The 20,462-nt window shown below is 41.0% G+C and overlaps 1 protein-coding gene and 1 long non-coding RNA gene across 4 annotated transcripts in view; both read right to left on the bottom strand.

Annotated features, from left to right (window-relative positions):
- STX7 (syntaxin 7) overlaps positions 1-6,666 on the bottom strand; it is a 32,445-nt gene extending 25,779 nt beyond the window's left edge. Inside the window, exons 1-3 of one of the 3 annotated variants that reach the window (XM_040059772.2) lie at positions 6,598-6,615; positions 3,153-3,378; positions 55-195 (exon numbers count right to left, since the gene is read on the bottom strand). In XM_040059772.2, the coding sequence (XP_039915706.1) occupies positions 55-136 (82 nt within the window). In that variant the 5' untranslated portion in view covers positions 137-195; positions 3,153-3,378; positions 6,598-6,615. Of the gene's footprint in view, positions 1-54; positions 196-3,152; positions 3,379-6,150; positions 6,236-6,597 lie in introns of those variants that run through there. The other 2 variants (XM_040059771.1, XM_040059773.2) reach the window with 2 other exon arrangements.
- A 3,445-nt stretch (positions 6,667-10,111) lies between these two features.
- Positions 10,112-19,010, bottom strand: LOC120750577 (uncharacterized). Its single transcript, XR_005700054.2, has 5 exons — positions 18,929-19,010; positions 16,628-16,795; positions 16,358-16,449; positions 10,606-10,664; positions 10,112-10,391 (listed from the first exon to the last, which is right to left on the bottom strand). It is a non-coding gene; the product is annotated as an uncharacterized LOC120750577 (long non-coding RNA).
- Positions 19,011-20,462: the final 1,452 nt, after the last annotated feature.

The following is a 20,462-nucleotide window of genomic DNA, read 5'->3' as shown; positions in this document are numbered from 1 at the left end:
GGGGGCACCACCATTACTAAAATTTTACATAAAACATGCACAAATGCGACTTACAGCATTGTGTGATCTTCTGGATGTTAGAAGTTATGCGTTGGGCCAGTTGATTAGGATCCCCAAAACCTGGTCCGTACGACATGGCTGAGCAGATCCGCTGTCACGGTCATCCACAACAGAAAAATGACAGACAGACTCTACCTACAGAAAACAACAGTTATGTTTTGGTCATTGGTTTATAAAGGTCTTCATCTTCTTAAAGAATACATGGGAGAAGATTAAAAAAACCTCCATACTCTAATGTTTATCCTCTCCAAAAGCACTGTACTTCAAAGATAGAGTTTATTCTTTGTGAAACTTCGTATGTATTTTCCCCACTGTAATCAAAGAAAGAGTGCAATTTTCATTTGCTGCCATTCCAGAAAAAAAGCTGTATGTTTAATCTGAAAATGTCAAACCCTCTGAAGAATTACGTCCCAAACCAATTATATTGTTATTTACGTACCATCCCACCCAGTACAATCCAGCATAAGTAACCACTGGAAAAAAACCTCAGCAGATATCACCCAAATCATCAGAAAAAAGGCAGCACCCAGTTTCCTCTAAACGTCAATCATTTGTATAAACTTCAGTTTTAGTTTAACCCAGTGTCACCTAAGTTCTATGAATTAGCACTTTATCCTGTTTCAGCTGCTGTGTTCATCAATATGAATTAATTTTTCAAAAACTTGGGTACTCAAACATATTTTTAGGGGTGTTTTTCCATCCATACAGATCAAACTTCAGCACAAGCTCATGTGCTCATATCCTAAACTGAAATTAACAAGACATAGATTACAATACCTGTGGAAATCAAAACCGGCAGTTTATTTGTTCTGCAGTGAGAATGCAGAGTAATCAAGCACACACACTTCTAACACAATCCCACAATTTCATCCAGGCTGTACTCTCCTGCACATCATCTTCACAGGCTGAACATTTTAACCTCACCACTTCCCCACATTTCCACTGTTCAACCCAAACCATGCACCTTCCAAGCAATGTAATCTTCTCCTGGCCTGTCAGCTTCTGGTTAAGAGACAACTCTAAAACTGTTTCAGGTACAGAGAAAAAGAAAGCACATTTACTGTGAGAAAAAGAAGGAAATGAAAAGGCCAACTGATTTGTCAAGTATGACAGCAGCTGTGCTACAATGTGCTGCTCAAGTCCTTACAAACTTCTTTTTAAATACAATTAACAGTCCTTGTTGCCAAATATTTCCTTTGGGAATGCCTGAATTAATACAGGCAGCAATACCCTGGCTGTTTTAAAACATGACTGGTTTCATATCCCTGTAATATGAAATGACCTTTAGTGGAGCCAAGACACTGTACTGGTCCTGACATTGTACCTTCCACCAAAACTTCACCAGGGACATAACTCCAGAGGTCAGGTCCACCGCTGCTGCCCTGCAGGTGACATCACCTGTGCCCCACGAAAAAGCTGCTGCTACTGTGAAGGACACACCCTGTATGACTTTGAAATGGCTGTTTCATTTCAATCCCAAACTCTGCTTGGAGTCTTCAGGCCCTGAGGTATCCCCTGGTAATGTACAACCTGACTGCAGACAGGTGACAGGGAGTGTATTTGCACTCTTCTACTTGCTGCACCACTGCCTGAGAGTCATGATAGCTGTCTGCAGTGTCGTTTCCTGTCTTTGTCTGTACCACATGCAGATTCAAGTTATTTTGACTTGGAGTCTGGAGTCAGTCAGCCAGCCTAAATCCCACTTATCTGGGCCAAGGCTGGCATTACAGCCCTTGATCTTTTTGGAAACTCCAGGCAACACTGCACTGAATTTGTATTTTAAGACCAAACCCACACAAACTTTGGAACAAATAAATGGCTCTATACCTTGGTGTATTAACTAAGTAAGGAATTCTACCAATTCAGTGAAAAATACAGGCATAGGCATAAAATCCAAAGAAACCGCCTAAAAACTAAGTTTGAAAAAGTTTTCTCAGAACTGCTGACAGGGGTTTTTTTTAAAGTTATGACTATTTCTAGATACTTCAGTAGCATGCTAACTGCACTGCTACTGACTAGAAAACTTTTCAGTTAAATATTATAGTTAATGTTAAAAGTTAAATGTCTATTTAATGGTAATGTTAAAATGCCACTGCTAAGGAGAAGAGATAGCAAAAGACCAAGCTACCTTGTGTAGAATTAACAAAAATAGTATTTCATGATTGGTTTTTCTTCTTTTGTATATGTTGTCACCAAGGAGCTGCCTGTAACACTGTTCTCAGGCTTTACAATCAAGAGATATACACTGAATATTTAATCCAGGTCTTGACAAAAGCAGTTACTACTTTTGTCTTGCAAATTTCTACAGCTAATTGCAAGTATCTTTAAAGATACTATGTGAGTTACACTCCACTACACTGACAAAAGTACAGACTGCTCAATAGGTAAGATTTAAGACTTTTTCAACTTTCTACTACAGCCAAACACAATGGATAGTGAGATTTTCAGATGACAGACTGCAAAATCCACAGGATATAGTTCAGCTTTTCTTCTGCACATGTAGATCTCCCTAATTGATGACACAGTTCTTATTTTCAGCTCACATAGTTAAGAATTGAGATTTATAGTAAATTTGTAGGGTAGCCACATAAATTCACAGCTGGTTTACTCCATGCACATTCTTCTGCTAACAGAGCTATTCCTGAGTATTTCAATAATACAGCTGGTGACAGAGTAAGCGACTGGTCTGGGGAACAGACAGAAAGAGAAGTAAGAGGACAGCCATCGGCTGTCAGCCCCTCCCAATCTTCACCACACTTTCTACCTCTAGTTCTCACAGTAACACGGGCATCTGAACCAGACGAATACCCTACTTCCACTAACAACCCCTTCACTTGTTAATGCTGAGTTACTCAAACTCCTCTGAAAACACAGATAACCTGAGCCCTTGAAAAGTCAACTGCTAATGACCTAGACAAGGTCACGATTTCAACACCAGGAAACCAGGCATGCACCAAGCACTTCTTTCCAACCAGGGTGATAGAAGCATTCATCAAGACACTGAATTTCCACAGAAAATACCACCTTTCACTTTCACAGCATTTAACTACTCTGTCATGACGTATTTTGCTATGACTGGCTGCACAACTTACAAAACAGGGAAGTTAAAAGCCTGCTGCAGTTGCAGGAAGTACACTTCGCCTTCAAACTGGAATGCAGCTGCACTTGTGATAGTCTTCAGTTCCTCTAAAAGTTTCAGTCAGGTGTGAGTTCTGATTGTACAGTTTATCTTCTGCTCAACACTTCTGCCTCTGAAAGGGAGTATACCTAGCGCAGTTCATCTTGTCAATCTACTGTAGAAAGTCCAAGGAACTGAATCTACAGGCACAAATGAAATGAAAGATCAGAACATTTTATTAACACTAACTGAAGCAAGACCTCACTGTACCTTGAGGTTTAAAGAATTCAAAGGACTGAATATATTTTTCATAATTTCTGCATTAATTAGTTCCTACATCACATGGTCACTCCATACTAAAACAGAAAATGAACCTCAGTATCAACATACTTTCTAGAAAGGTGTTTGTGAGGCATAAGAAAAAATCCACTTTTCCATCAGCTTTGAATGTAGAGACAAGAAAGTCTCCACATGTAAGCAGCTCCCCAGTGTCATTCCTGAAAGCTCCATCAGGACAAAAGTTGACAAGCACCACACATGTCAGATTTCACAGCAGTCGCACGAATATTTTGCAGACTCCAGTCAGTTAATAAGCATCTAATCTACTTAGTATTTTCTCATTTAGATATTTGAAAAATCCTCCTTCTCCCAGAAATCTAGCCCAGATACATTAGGCTAAGAACCCTTAAGCAACAATTTTACTGTTTGACCAATGTTATAGCATTAGGACCTAGAAATGTTTACATGGACCCTTAACTTTCGAAAGCAAAAAGTACATACTGTGTTCCACAGAACACTTGAAAACTTAAATCTAATCTGAATTTAAATCTGATTTTATGCTTTTAACTATCCAGAAAGAAGTCATGGGGTTTTCCTTATGGGATTTTTTTTTTCCTAAATAAAGGTCACAGCAACAAAGCTTCTCCTAAACATGGCTTCCTTTATAAACTATCCCTCCCAAAAGATAGACATGTAAAATTCTTCAAGCAGGGTGAAAACACAGACAAAAGCGATGAACTGCTAAAAAACTTGGGGAAAAATTTCAGCAAGTCACAATGTTAACTACAGAAAAGATAAGGACATCCTGCTGCAGAACCTGAGGGATTGTCATAACTGACCCACAGCAACTGACTTAGTAAGATACAGGTGAGCACTGAATCTGTCATCATTTTGGTTGGTGGATGAGGAAGGTTTAATTTTTTCATGGACTTATGTCTTTTTTTCCTTCATACTTAAACTAAAATATTTAGAGACTGATATTATATTTCCCACTTTCTGCTTTTACCGATCCTAATGTGCTGAAATCCTGCTCCATGGACAGGCTGTAGGCCCCCATAATAAAACCAACTGTGGAACATAACAAATATGCATACAAAGTAGCAGTAAAATTAAACTGTTCTTGTCTTCTTAAAATAAAAGTTTCCAGATTTTTTTTTTTTATCCTCTAGTTTCAGGGTAGAAGTCAAACTTAAATCCATATATGGTAGGAAAAAGCAAAGTTTATTTGAAACTGCATCAACACTAACAGAAGGGATGTCAAAAGGTAACTTCCAACCTACTCTGCACAATTCCCTAAGCCTTGCCATGTTACTGATGGTGAAGTCTACTAAACCCAAGCTTGCATCATCTAACAGCTCTATGTTTGGGGTTTTTTTAAATAATTACTAGATTGTGCCACTGGTCAGTGTTTTAGTCATTTTTCCTAAAAATGATTCTGTTGAACAAAGATGCAGTTTAAAGCAGTGGCATTTAAACTGCTCAGCATGAAAAACTAAATTACAGAAGCCTGAAATTCTATCAGGCCTAATGCATCACCAACACTTAGCATATATGGATAAAACTTAACATGCTTATAGTTGTCTGATTCATCCACACTGATATTTATGATGAACTAGGTGAAGGAAGCACATAGCTTTCACAAGCCTGAAAGAACATATTAGCGTTTGGCAAAATGCCTTAAGTAAGAGAATTATGTCTCCTAGGAGTGCACAAGGCATTTAAAGGCCTTACAATGAAGCAAAAAATAGGAAAATGAACACTGGGAACCAGAACTATGGGGGAAGAGAGGGAAGGGGAAGTCTGGAAACGTACCTCAGATGACCATTTCAAAGTGCCCAGTTTCTTGTGCAGCTGGTAGGCAAACAACATCTCATGGAAAAAGGAAGATGGATGAGAAGCCTGATATATCTGGCATGCTGCTTGTTCTCACTCAATTCTCCCTCATGGTACATTGAACCAAGTGCTCAGATCAAGCGCACCGAGGGAGAAATTACCTTTGCAGAAAATCTGATTGCAATGTGTGGCGAGTCTCCCTGAGGCCTACCAGGGTGCTAATGACTACATATAGCTCATGGTCTCTTTTCTTCTCCTCTCTCAAGAGTTTCACTTCAATGTAAGCCACCAAGAAGAGTACTATCTCTTATTCTTCCCAAGACTACGAAAGGCATCTTCATGAAGAAACACAGACACAGGTTACAACAATGCCACCATTTAGCACCACTTTCTTCTAATTTTAACATGTTTAAACTCTTTATTTTTGTCCCCTTTTCCTTCTTTTCCATCAAGAGCAATTGTACAATCCCCAGGCTCCAAGCAGAAGGGCTGCACTGCCAGCAAAGCACAAGCCTGTATTATGACCCGTCAGGAGGGCTCCACTCGCCCTGCTGGCACAGCCCTCTGCCTTTGAACGCCTTGTGGAGGGGATCACGGCACAGCAGCACATTGCTTCTGGCCAAGTATCCTCAGATTTTATCACTGGGCTTCTTCAGTTAAGATGTAGCGCCCTGCACTGCATGCAAAGCGGAGTGAAACCTTCCACTGAGTTGCTGAGTTTGAAGAAGCTCCTGTCCCTGATACAGGGGCGAGTGATTCACCAGGAAAACAGCGATAACGTCGGCAGGCGCGCCAGGCCCGGGCTCACTATTTACATCGGCCACTTTTATAATGTCCCCTCCTCCCGCTGCCATGCTCACCTCAGACCTGGAACAGCAAGGGGAGCATTTCCACAAGGCGGGGGTGCCCGTCCTACCCCACAGCTCCACACCAGCTGCTATAAAACTCCCGCTGCAGGCCCCGACCCTCCACCGAGAGCATCGCCAAGCCCAAAGCCCTGGTACCGTGGGTGTCACACGGAAGGGTGCGGGGAAAGGAGCTGGTGCTGACACGACCGACCGCGCTCCAACGGCGCGCTCCCCTCGGCGCGCCGGCCCCGCCACCCCCGCCGCGCCCACAGCCGCTCCGCTCGCCCCACGGCCGGCACGGGGGCGCGGCCCCGGCCCCAGCGAGGCCCTTCCCGCCGCCCTCCGACAGGCTCCCCGCGCCTGACAGCCCCTTCCCGGCTGGCAGGACACCGCCCTGGTACCCCCTGCCTGCGGCGATCGGCACCCCCGGCGCCCCAGCGGAGCTCCCGCGGCTCTTACCCGGCCCCGGCGAACCCGCTCCCAGGGGTGCGGCGGGGGGCGGCGGCGGTGCGGGGCGTGGAGGGGCGGGCCGGGCCGGGGCCGGGCCGGGGCGGGGCCCGCCCGCCCCGCCGTGACGGGAGAGGCGGGGGAAGGCGCGGCCCCGCCCGGGCGGCTGCGAGAGCGGGGCCGGGCGGTCCCTGAGGGGCGGCTCCGCCCGGGCCTGCGGGGCGGCCCTGCTGCTGACGGGCCCCGGAGGCTGCCGAGGGGAGCGGGGCAACCCCAGCAGCCGCAGCCTTATGCGAATGGAAAAGTGAGGATGAAGGGTGAAGGGAGTGTCATTTGGGGAAATGATGCTGTTGTATCAGGAAGCAAGGGGAAAACATGGGCAAGGATACAATATTGCGGTGAAAAATACGACGTTACTATGTTAATAGCTTGCTTTGCCAGCCCTGTCTTCAGCTTGGGTCATTTCTTCTTCTCTAAAGGGGAATGGATAATTCAAAGAAAGTGACTGGGAAACCGTAGATCTCTTTAAATCTGCCTTTGAATGCAGAGATACACGATATATAGCTGGGAGAGGGAGCAAGCGATGCCAGGAAAAACGAAGGATGCATTCACACGGCTGCCGGGCCCGGGCTCGGGAGGACAAGGAGGATGCTGTAGCCAGAGCACCAGAGCTCCTCCGGGCCCAGCTGCCTGCGAAGTGACAGGTGAGCTTCCAGGCCGCCTGCGCAGCATTTGAGGCATTTCTGCGTCCTCCCCACTTCTTCAAAGGGACAATGACAAGGCCAAACGCTCCCCAGAGCTGAGCTGCTTCGTCTTTAGGATACCTTCGTGCGCATTAAATAGCACAGAGCAAACATCCCTCGGCACCCGATTTCTGGGAATGCTGCCTCCTTCACACAGCCCAGCCTCGCCTGACGAAGAGCTGCATAAACTGGGAAGTGCAAGTTTAATTCTGCATCATCACAGACCTTGGTCGTTGCTAAGATTTAGAAAAAGCTAAAGCAGTGGAAAACTTACAAGGCATCCTAACCCAATAGTAACAGAGAGGTCTAATAAACTGCAAACGCAATGGAGTGTTAAGTTAAAGGCCTGAAATAGGCAAGACTACCCTTTACCTTACATAGGTGGTTTTTTCTGGGTCTCAAAGCATGCTGAAAGGGAAGACAACGTGGACTTGTATGCCTATATAGAGTTCTTATGTTAATTGATGGTTGGAAGTGCCATTTTCTCACTTTCACAAATAGAAGTTACTAAGGAAAAAAAGCATTCTGATATGCCTTTTTTTTTTTTTTTTTCTGCAGGACTGCTGTATACAGTCAATCTATTTTTACCAGGCTATTTTTATTAGTGATGACTTTAGCGTTGCTGCATATGCAGATGTTTCCCCTATGATCCCACTAGATGGTGCACTAATTAGAGTATAATGCACATCCCTCCCAAATTAAGGGCCTGCCTTGATTATTACCTCTGTCAAATAAACTCGATTGATTGACCCAGTCACTCCTGCCTTATAAAAGTTCAGTACAGATCACTGCCAATTTTCCTCCAGAAAACAGTACATCTTTTACTATATGATTTCAAAAATGTATTCTCCATCATCAGTGAGAATACTTTTCCTGCAGATCACCACCTGGGTACTGTTTTTTTGGGCTTAGATGCAAGTCCCAGTCATCACTGATCAATGCTCATTCTATGGAAACAAGGAATACAAATGCTTTCCTAGTGAAGCTGTGTGCTTTATGAAGAAAATCCTGCTCCTCACCTGCTCACTTATCATAATCATCCACTGTTTACTGTTAAATATCTCAAAGTCATATGATTAAAGTAACCAGTTGAAGAATAATATAAAAGTCTAAGGGAAAAATGGAATTTTTCAATGAAATGTCTGCGCTATAAAAATACCTAAATAGCCTTTGTAATAGAATCATAAAATAATTATAAATGTACAGTTACCAGACTATCAATCATATTTATTGATCAGAGCTGCTAAGAGCATGGTATGCCCTCAGAATATTTCTGTTAACTTCTACAGAAAAATCATTGGTTGGAGAACATGCCCTCTTTCACCCTTTTAAGTAAAACGGGAAGACTTCTTTGGTTTCCTATTCTAGCAGCGGTGCGCAGACAGGGATTGTAAAGAAGCCATGTCTAAGCCATGTCAGAGATGCTGATGCATTTGTGCCTCTAAATGCATTTCACTGGCTCCTCTCTAGAGCACTCACACCAGCATTACATGGTGATTGAGTTAAGAGTTATCATCCACCTACCTTTCCTGTTTCCTGTGGAACACAATCAGATTTCAAAAGACTGAATTAAATGGGTAAAGCTCTGGGCAAAGAAAAGGGGAAATATTGAGCCCCTGCTATTCACAGCCACTGTGAATCATGGGGGATTCTCTGGACATTTACTGACTGAAGGTCAGAGAGTTTGCCGTTTATATTCTTGTCATGTGTGTAAAACTGAAGTGAAAGGATATCCTGTTTAGAGATCCATGCCCAGTATGGTATATAACATCTGAAAGAGATGGAAGTTAAGCCACACCAGCATAGTGTGTTTTTTAAAAAGCACACCTTCCTCCTCCTAGCCCAGTATCCAAATCAGGACCCACCTTCCTGACTGTATTTCTGCCTCCAACCACCTGCTCCTGCCCTGGCTCCTAATGAGCACACAGGCCTGGGAGCATGGGTGGCACATGCTCCAGGGCCGGCAGTGACACAGAAATGAGGCACTCATTTCCATGCAGCTCCCTGGGCCAGCACAATGCATGATGAAATGACGGGGAGCAGCCCAGCCTTGGCACCATGTTCCTGATGAGCGTCCTCTTTCCAAGGCATGAGCAGTGCGTAATTGGTGCGCAATTTACCACGTGGGCCAATTTTATTCTTTGCTATCACATCTTACTTGTGCACCTCTAGCTTTACATAGGCAGAGTAATGTTGCAGTATTTGGCAAAGAGTCTGGCAGAGCTTCCCAGGCAGTTATTACTGATGCATTCCACCATCAGCAAGAATCCTTGTTATTCTGTTATTATCATTGTCATCTATTTGCTAATTTAATCAAAATATCCAATCCAGAACCTGAAATGAGATTAGGTTCCTATTATACCCAGTCCTGTACATAATTATGATGGATGATGGTTTCCAGCTTGAACAAATTTACGGGTTAATTATATTGCAGAGTGACCTGTAAAACCGCTTTATTTAAAAAAAAAATAAATAAAAAAAAATTTGACCATTTGCATGTTATTTAAGCTGGCACTTGTTCTCCAGCAACAGTAACTAACATGGGGTAGCATATGTTTTAAATAAACAGAGAACTCTATTCCTGATATGTATGATATGTTGATAATGTTTCCTAAAAAAAAATGAAAACTTTCACTAGCAACTTATTTTCAAATCTTTCTTTGCCTAACAGTTTAATTTTCAAAGACATGTTATACTTTTGTCTGCAGCAGTGAAATGAGCTGACAATATTATTTCAAAGCCCAATGTTTAATTAATACCTGAAAATACATAATTTCTCTAACTTCAGACAGACCATTTTGAAATAATAAACATTTATAAAAGCCATAAAATGAAACCGCATAATTTTGTTCAGATATAGAAATACAAACCTACAGAAGAAAAAAAAATATTAAAAATTAAAGAATCTGGACTGCAAGTTCAGCAACCAGCTCTGATAGAATCCAATAGGTCTTCATTTGAAAAATGAGGTCATTGGTAAGCAATCAATATTCATTGTTTTGCAGCTCATCATGTTCTTTGTCCTCCTCTTCATTTTCAATTCTTAATCACCTTAATTGTTTTCTGAACCATGCAAAATAAAAGAAGAAACTCACACAAAGGGATCCTGACAGAATTTGTCTAGGTAAACTGAATGAACATCAAAGGTAAGGGGACACAGAGCAGAGCTATAAAGGTGAGGAAAATGTTGTTTAATAATACTTCCAAAATGTAGTGTCAGAAAATCAGGAAATCTTGACTACTCCCAGAATTTTATCAGTATTTCCTCCTCACTTACCTGCTCTGCCATTTCTACTGTACACATCAGTATTCTTTCCCTTTCTCCATCATTCCAGCCTGCAAAAAAGGAGATATAGCAACAATCACAAGATATTATAGAACAATTCTCACATAGCAGCAGAGAGTGGTCACCCACCGAGGGACTAAAACTCACCCACTTCTGCAGGAAAAGGGAAAAGAAGGGTGACTAATTGACTGCATTCCTCTGTTGAGGACTGGTAGAAAATATCTCAAGAACCAATTGGCGACTTGGTGGATGTTCCCTTTCTCTATAGCCTTGGCTGCAGTGAGTTCAGAGCAGAAGGTATCCATATAAGTTAAACAAGGTGCTGAAAAATGCCGTTAAGTTGCCCCTAGGACATGACTCAGTTTGAGGCGTGCAGATTTCTGCACAGCTAAATGTCAAAACTTCTGTTATGTGCCTTGCTTAGGCCTGATGCCCCACAGAGAAGAATCTAGAGCCATTTTAGATGCCCAGATGTGTTTCACCTGGCTCTTAGCTACTGTGTAGGTATCTCAGGTTCCCTCTTACATCTTGGGTGGCATTTGGCAAATGATTTGTATTTTCTGAATAGCCACTGACCACTACAGCTGGAACTTAAACAGCCATTCCAACTGTAGCTAGAATCAGGACTTAGACACTTACCAGAATTATAAATGTCTACTTATAAATTTAAGAGTATTAATCTAAAAACTCATCCCACAGTCTAAGTCTTCCAGTGTTTGCAACAGCTTTCCTGTCTATTTCTGTAGTAATTTGGTACCAAAACTTTTATAAGAATTCTATTCTGCCCTTCACTCTTCAGCCTGCTCCTGTGGGTTTGGTAACCTTATTATAGAAAATCTGCAACTGTATGCAGTATAGGACAGGTTTTTAACTTTTGCTGCAGCATGAATAGACAGAGGAACCTAGCAAAATGAGAGGACATCAGACACTGGGAAAATGAAATAAGATTGAATTACACTCCAGCTCCAAGCACAAGGCTTCCTATAAGTTGCAGTTTGAAACCACCAAAATTTTATGATCACTCTCTATTCAGGAAATCCCAGAAATATCACATAATCCCTCTTTCTTGTCACCTTCCTCCAGATATCTGCTCTAATTTCAAATGTTTTGAATACCAATATTTTTTCTGTAATCAGAATCTTAACCTTACAGACAAAACCAAAAAGGATTTGAAATAAACAGAGGTCAGAACAGATAGCATCATCTCAAAGTTGTAACTAATTTGTACTAGGAAAGGAAACTGTTCTTGACATTCAAAAAAGATAAAACAGAGGGCAGTTTTACCATTTATCTTATTGCACATATTAAAATATGTAGCAGCTACAACAATCACTGTATTGCACTGATGACCTACAGAATATCTACCGTGCCATTCACTTTTCTATTTCTTACACAAGTAAGGCCTGATTCAATTGCCTGCTGCATGTTGTGAAAAATTACCACTTTTCAACAGGCTGTCAGGCATCTGCTGGTTTCTTGCTGTTAGCTGCATGCTTCCTACAGCTGCTTTTTCTTCTAGTGTTTGTATTTTTTCCCCCGTCTTCTCATCTGATTATGGAAAAAGACACCAGTTCACAATTAAGAGACGTGTCAAATAATGACAATTTACACATCTTTCTAGTTTGGAACAAGAAGGTAATTTTACCACATATTCACTTACAATGTGAAGAACGCTATCACAAAATTTAAAAATGCCCATCATAATGTTTCTTCTCTTTACCCTTCCTCCTTCAGACAAACTTTCTGGGCACAATCTCAAGATGAACTTTTGTTGAATGTGCTGTGCAGCCCAGCAATCCACAGGAAAACCCCCCAAAAATAGGATAACTATGCAATCTAATATGATTCAATCTGCAGCAAAGTCATGCATAGCCAACATCTTTTTTTATTGAAACTTCTGCACATAACCTCTAAGTTCCAAATACCTCTAAGTAACCTCTGAATTTGAGTTCCTTAAAATAGAACAAGACAATTTCAGGGTATTATTGATTTTCTAAAAGGGCCATCATCTGTGCTCCTTTGCTGTGAATTTTTTTCCTCACAGCTACCCAAAGAGCCAATCTGGGACCTTTAAATAGAATATAACAGTTTGAGAAGACTATGGGCTTACTAAAATGACCTACACAGAGCTAGAACACTCACGTCTCAAATCTTCCATCACGTGTATTACAGCCCACAGTGCTGGCTTTTGCTCTCCCTTAGCAGCGAGCAGTGACCACCTCTGAAAAAGATGATTGAGTGTTTTACCATTAATGCAGAGTGAGGGGAATGTTTTGTAGAGTAAATACTCTCCCGGTTTCTTTTAAGATCCTGCTAGGTGTAGCACACCCCACCTCTCAGACAGGGGGTCTCCATAGGGTATGGTGTGTAATTTCTCTTCATATTTCTTGCACAAATGTAAAGATTTGATCGTAAGCTTTGTAGCTGGAAAATTCTAGTCAAAAGCACTTGTAATAAATTCCTCCACTTACTTAATCCTATTTCTATGTAACTTTTGCTTTTATGTTTTCCTGCTTTTATTGATCTATTTCCTATCTATTCAGCTGCTCATATAGGACACATCTATATGATCAGCTTAGAAGCAATACCTCTGTAATTTAACCATCGCAACTTAAACCATGTTAAAAGCGAAGATGGAGAGAAAAGAAATCACTGCCTTCTCCAGCTGTAGCATCTTTGTCCAAATTAGTCAGCTGAAGAATTAGAGAAGGATTAACAAAAGGATAATTTAGCTCAGAAAGTTGATACAAAGAAGAAATTCAGGTATTTTGTTTTGTATCTTTGAAATTAACAACTTGTATATTTACTTCACTCTAGGAGTGTCTTAATACTAAAGAAAATGCTCTTTCTTTCAACTTTTTGATCCTGTTATCCTTTGTATCTTTTTTTTTCTTTTATGACAAATTTGCAGATATTATAATAAAGTGAAAAATACCAAGGGTATTTTTCCCTCATAATAAAGTGAGAAATACCAATAGTTCATCATGTTACATTTAATTCCTTTTTCTGTCAAAACTTTTTTGTGATTGTGATCCCAAACTACAGTTTTTAGGGATTATTGATGAAGTAGAGGAAATTCAAAATATTGAGAGAAAATGTCAAAATACACATAAAAAATAGCTGAATAGTTGAATGTGGCAGTCTTTGGGTCAATTGTTCACTGCAGAAGAATTAATTAATAAGAGGTGTTAAAAGTAATCCCTAAACTGCACAAGAGTTCTGCAGGTGCAACCAATACAGCCCTTCTCTGGAGTTCTCAATTCCCACTACTGTTGCAGTGAGCAAAACACAAGTCAGCTGAGAATAATCTAACCAAAACAACCAAGGTATTGTTGTTATTATTAACAGGACTTGTTAATTCACATTTCAGAAGAAAAATTAGAAACTTAGGCTGTTTTAAGTGGATAGAAAAGGAAGGGAGAGGGGAAGGTAAGATGGTGTGCTTCACAGCACTGGCAGAACAAAATAAATGAAGAATTAATGTACTGAAATGCATGCCACCAAGTAGTCCAGCCTGTGGAAAGCACAAAATGGCCCTCAGCCACTTGGATATGGCCCATGCAAAGCTGTCTTTTTACACTGAGCAACATTTTAGTGGTAGAAAAAGGGCTAAGGTGGCTGAACTGGCCTAGGCAAGGGGTAGGAAAGAGCAAGGGCAATTAAAGCAAACCTCCCCACCCCCAAATTCTGCTGGTTCAAGGCACCTGTGCAGCCCTGACCTGCAGCCAGACCGCTGGTCCCAGGCTGTGCAGATACCACTCACTCCCTGCAATTTCCACCAAAGGAAGCAGAAATGGCTAATTTAATTGCCTGCAATTCCTTCCTTGCTTGTCCAGTGGTGAATCTGTGGGATTAAAGGTGATTCTCATCCAGGGCTGCTCCACAGATTTCAAACATACTTCTCAAACTCTCTAGAAACACATTTTCTTTCTCCTGAGTGGACCATGTTGCACTGCTGGTTACATTGCTCAAATGGGATATTGATTTCTGCTAAATTGTCACAGCAAGAAATAAAAATCACTATCACTATTATTATGGGATGATTTAAATAGGAAAAAAAAAAAAAATCAGCCCATAATATTAGAAAAGCCAAATGCACTAGAATGTCTTGCATCACCAAATAGGATCATCTTCCTTCTGTATTCACACACTAAAATAGCTGCATAGCAGCACTCAGCCATCACTTTGATTTCCTGTCTGTGGGAAAGGGGTGCAATGCAGAAACCACTGGGGAGAGAGAGCTGGAGCTTTGCCCAGGCAACCTTTGACAAATATGAGAATGTTTTTATTTATATTTAGTTTATTCCCTTTCTGAAAAAAATCTAACCTTTAATTTTTTTGAGGGAATGTACTCACCTTCCTAAATAATAACTTATTTTCATAAGTAATGCAGTGTAGTACATAGAAAGGCAGGCAGCTTTTCCAAAAGTAGACCATTATTCCATAAATCAACCCACACTTAAAATATTTTTCAGCTACAGAATGAAAAATTACATTTATAAAAGCAGGCTGAGATTGGTTTACCATGTCTGCAGTCCCATGAGAAGGTAAAGATGATGAGAGTGTTTCCAGTTGGAAAAAGTTTTGGCTCCATTCTCATCCCCTAGCTCATTTGGGAAGATTGCTGTAACTAGGGCATTAATTTTCAGACAATGATATCTAAATAACTACCTCCTGATTTAAGCATGAGTGCTTCCACTGACTCATGGATACAATGGTTCTTCAGTGTCTTGGCTGTGTAACTTGTGACTGTGTACACACAGCAGAGAATCTGGTTAATGTACACTGTACATGTTTCAGTGTGCTGGGTCATTTCCTAGAATCTGCCACTACATTTCTTAGGTTATTTTATTATCTTGCTGTATCTAAGTCCACTCATAAGTTACCTGTTACTATATGTGACAGTAAATGCAAATACTGAAAAGATAAAGGAACCTATATAAACATTTGCAAATTTTTCAGAAAGGAATTCCAAGAGTTGCAAATTAATTCATGAAGAATAGAACAGGAAGGCAGTAGAGTACCCTGAAAACAGGAGTCTGAGTATTGCAACTGCAATGACTATTTTCAAAGTGTTTTTTAATCAAATGATAAAACATAAATTACAGACCTGCAGGAAGAGCTGAAATAATCCAGAAGGTATCATTGCACAGGTCCTTGTTAGTAAATATATCAGTTATTGGAGAAAGGTGGTCAAGAACAACAAAAACAGCAATCAATTAACCAACAACAGCAGCAAAAAAGCCAAATCAAAACTATACAAACCAGCTAGTATTTAAGCCTGAGGAAACCAAGCTAAAGGTGAACAAGAAAAAAATTGAAAATCTGTCTAAGAAAATTACTTCTTTCACAGGGATGGTGGTTTTGGTGATCTAAGGAAATGGATGAAAGACGGTATAATTAGAGTCAAGAGAGAGAAATCCATCAAGAAGGTGAGGTGCTACACACAACTGCATGACAAGATGTGCAGAGTTTGTAGGAGGGAGCCCCAAGGTACTGGCAAGATTTCATGGAGCTGACTGTGCTGTGGGCTATAGCATGACACTGGGGAAATGTCAGTTTTGACCATGGAGCAGATCAGAAACTTGTTGGGAGTGTGGATATCTGGAGATGATGCACGGAAGCACTCACAGACACATTTCCCACCATTTTGAACAGGATGCTTCCACACCTGTACAGGCACATAGCACAGGGGCAAAGCCCACACTTTGCATTTCTAGGCCTTGAAATCTTAAAGTCATACCAATACTACACCAGCTGTGAGCTCCAGAACCTGGATGAAGTCATGATTTGGCAACTTGAGGTATTCAACAAAAAGTTGCAACACTGTCAGTCCTGCGGAAGAAAACCAGATAAAAAAATTACTTAGACATTTAAGAAAAAGATCTGTTAGGGAAAGTTTTTTAAGGAAAAAGATGTCCTTCAGTACACAATCCCTCTTTGAGTCTTTTTTCTTCATCCTGCATTTTGGTGGAAATGAGTAATTAAAAATAAAAAGTGAAAACATTCCTACCTTCTTACAGGAAAAAGTGGAATATTCTTGGTTTATGGCTGTCTTTTGAGAAATTGCACATCCTTTTTAGTGTCAGTGTTTGCTGTAATGCTTCATCAATGCTCCATTGCTGCTGCAGCCATAAAAGGCTGATGTGCAACTGATCCAGAAAGATAATTTGATTAGGTTCTGTAAACAGAAGGATAAATAAGTTACTGTAATATGTTACTGTTATTGCTGTGTATACCATTTTGTCAGGAATTTCTTGGAACAATTACTTTCATTTACCTAATTTTCACTAAAGCTGATTAAGAAGTTGTAGAGTTTTTTTGTTAAAAAACATTGTAGCTGAAAAATGGATGCTATTATGCCCTAATTTACCAGAACTTATCTGACTTCTTTGGCATATTTTAGTTTTGAGTAGAAAAATTAATACCTGAAAACCAAAATTTTTAATTTAAATCTTGAAGAATTAATTTTAAAACTTTTAGCTAAATGCCAAATATGATTTAGTTGTTCTGCAGTATTAAGATGTAAAATAAAAACCAGCACAGAGCTTGCAAAAGTAAACTAATCTATTTCTCAATGCTTTCAGACAATGTTTTTACAACTCAAAGATTTAACTCTTTTTTTTTTTATCCCTGTCCTAATATAAGGTGTTGCTGACCCCTTTTTTTAAAGCTGCTTTTGCCTGTGGACTCCACAAGAGGGTAGGAAATCCTTCCTCAATGTTTAGGCTGTGACAGAAAAGTTTAGCATAATAAAATAGAGTTTAATTATTCTGATCACAGGCAGGCACTGCAGAAATACCTGGAAATTCCTGAGATGCAAATCATTTGAGGGTAAAAACATAGCACTTTTTTTTGAATAAAAATCACTGTCTTTGAAGAGAACTCTGAAAGTTGCTGCTTGAGGCATTGCAAGAGGGAGGCAGAGTGCAGATTTCCTGGGTGGAATACTCTTAACCCCATCAAGCTGTCCTGTGTGTTTAAACTGGGATGTACCAGAAAGGAAAAGAACCATGGAAGTGCTCTCAGACTGAGGCCCTTGCCTGGATGTGGAAACTTGAACTTCCTCCTGAAATCAGAATTGTCCTTCCTCTGAGGGCAACGTCAGTTCTTGGTGAAATCAAGACATCCTAACCCTTCTGGCTGATTCCCCGAGGAATAAGAACATTGTCTGGATTTGATATAGGCCAGAATTCATGCTAAAACAGTCCACCATGTAGTCTGGAAAAACAGATTAATGTACGATAATGTTTTACAGAAAAAGAAACCCAACCTACCCCCCCCAAAGAAAACAACATAGACACTTTTGTTCTCCTGTGTACCAGCAGGCATAGTCCGCAGAAAAAAAGAAGGTCCAATTTAGTCTGAGGCACAAGGTTTTATGCCAAGCAGTGGGGTACTTTTTAGCAGTAAGTTTAGCACCAGCATCAAGCTTAAGAGCAGGGAGAACAGCATGGCATACCACAAAGTCGCTCAGGAGCCAAATTACACCATCTGAGAGATCTGCAGAAGCCCTTGGCCAGAAGAACTACTACGGACCTACTGACAGGATGCAAGTTATTTAGCAAAACTAGCAAAGTAGATACTCATTTAACATCCAAGGGCACATGTTGAACACACAGAAGAACATGACACACTGAAACCTCAGACAGGTCAATATTGTTCCCTGAAGATGTGCTGTCTAAGACAAAAGTTGTCACTGTAGGAGACGTAGTGTACTGGGTTGATTCTAAATTATTTATGCTGTATGTTAATGAAGTAATTTAATCATTACTTAAATGTCTCCAATTGCATTGTGTGCCACCAGCTAGACATTTAGTACTTAGAGCTTTCAGAAATACCTAAATTGTATCAAGAGACTTAGACACTTAACATTAACATAGCACATTCTCGTGCAGCTAACAGAAGGGATTTAAAATTAGCAAAATATTTGGGTACTGTGGAAAATACTTCTGGCAACAAGCATTGTGAAGACACTTAAGAAGAATTTGCAGATGTCTCTGAGGCTGTCTCAGCAGCCCTCTTATTAGAGGGTAGAAATGAGCTGAGACACAGACTTCTTGTCTATCACAGCATGAAAAGGGTCCTGGTTTATTCCTCTTTACAGCTCAGCCATCCTGACTCCAACTATTCACCGGTTCTGGCTGCAGCAAGTTCCTACTGTAGGTTTCCCTTGCAGCCTCTAGCTGCTGGTTATTTCCTGCTAAACAATGACTGCACATATTGGTTTACTGACTCTGACTGCAGGCTTCTACCCAGCTAGACTGTGACTGCAGGTTCCAACAACAGGCTCTAACTGCAGACCCAGGCTAACCTCACAACAGTGATGCTCCCTCCCCAAGATCCTTCTTCTTCTTCATAATTCTTCCATTCAAGATCCTCAAGAACCCCCTTCTTCATAATCTTCCCCTCACCGTCTAACCCACTCCCTTTTATCACAGAGATCTTTATTGGCTATAGCTGTGACTCATCGGGGTAAGGCTGTACTGGGTAATTAGCACAGCTGTTACTTATCAGAGACAAGGTCACCTGTATTCTCTTACACGAGACTAGTGTTATATATCATTTTTTGTGATCCCTCATTTGACTCATGGTCTCACTGCTGGGAGGATATCAGGGACCATATATAATTTGCTTTCAATAAAAACCCTTAACGGACTAGTTTCAACACAAAGGCAAATCTGGCATGCAAGTTTCTCTGAAGAAGCCAGGTTGAGCCACATGCAGACAACAGCTGGCTGTAACACCATCTCTGCTGCAGAGTTCACCTTTCCCTGCCATTGCTGACACACTACAGCCCTATGATATCACCCCTAAACACTGTGTATTTCACATGGCTCAGCTCCAAAAGGAGAACCAGAAAGTTCCTGGTGACATCTCAGATGTTGCCCTGGCCACTAAGGTGTTGTGTGAAAGGTGTTGTATGCAAAGGTCTCTTTCCCAGAGAGCTGGCCCACAGGAACACACCACAGGAGCAAAACCAGATTAAGATGAGTTTAGAAAAACCTGGGTCAACAGCACAGGCTTCGAAAGTCAGGGCTGGGCTGTGTTGGAGAACCAGTATTCCAGAACTGAGTCACTGGCTGCAATCAAACTGCTGCTCAGTTTTCTTGCTCTCCCTAAGCACTGCTCCCACTGCCCTTATATTTAATCCAGGGGTCAGCGTCCCTAGGCATGCATGGAGCAATAGTATGGGACACCATATTATCTACCTTGCAGGTGCCTAGAGATTTTATTGCATTCAGCTCTGCTCTGTTCTCTGGTCTGGCTGTTCAGCTAGTGACAACTGTGCACAAAGAATGTACTTGTGTCAACTTAAAGACTTTGGGGTTTATGTTTCTATTGGGAAAGTTGAGAGCCTTACACAGCACTTCAGACAAGTCTGTGACCTTCCAGATCCTTGCTGTCTTAAGTGTTGTAGGGTTGGCATGAAACTGGAATTCTCCAGATCCAAAATAGCATATGTTCATGTTATCACAGATCCATGAAAAAGTTTTTAGCAAACAAAACAAGCAGCCATCTCTATCATGGCATGCTAGTGCAGATGTGATAAGCCAAGAAGTGGATAAACGTGGATGTTTTTTTGGTAGTCACTCTTTAATAAGGGTAGAGTACACACTGTATGGGTAGTGCAAAATGTAAGTTAGGGGTACAATTCACAATAAAAACACTGGTCTTCCTGCATTCAGAAAAGACAACTCATTTAAGCCTATTTTAAACAAGTAACTGATGTGAATGTTGACAGTGCCTCTTTCTGGCTTCAGAGGCAGTTCAGCACAGCAAGGAGCTAAATTAGAGGTTCCAGTTCGATGTGAAGGTGCGGTGAGCTGTCAGCAAGCATAATTTAT

This window comes from Hirundo rustica, chromosome 3 (genome assembly GCF_015227805.2).
Source record: "Hirundo rustica isolate bHirRus1 chromosome 3, bHirRus1.pri.v3, whole genome shotgun sequence".
Taxonomy (NCBI): domain Eukaryota; kingdom Metazoa; phylum Chordata; class Aves; order Passeriformes; family Hirundinidae; genus Hirundo; species Hirundo rustica.
Note: the sequence above shows the minus strand (reverse complement) of the source record. Positions and strands in the feature narration are given on the sequence as shown.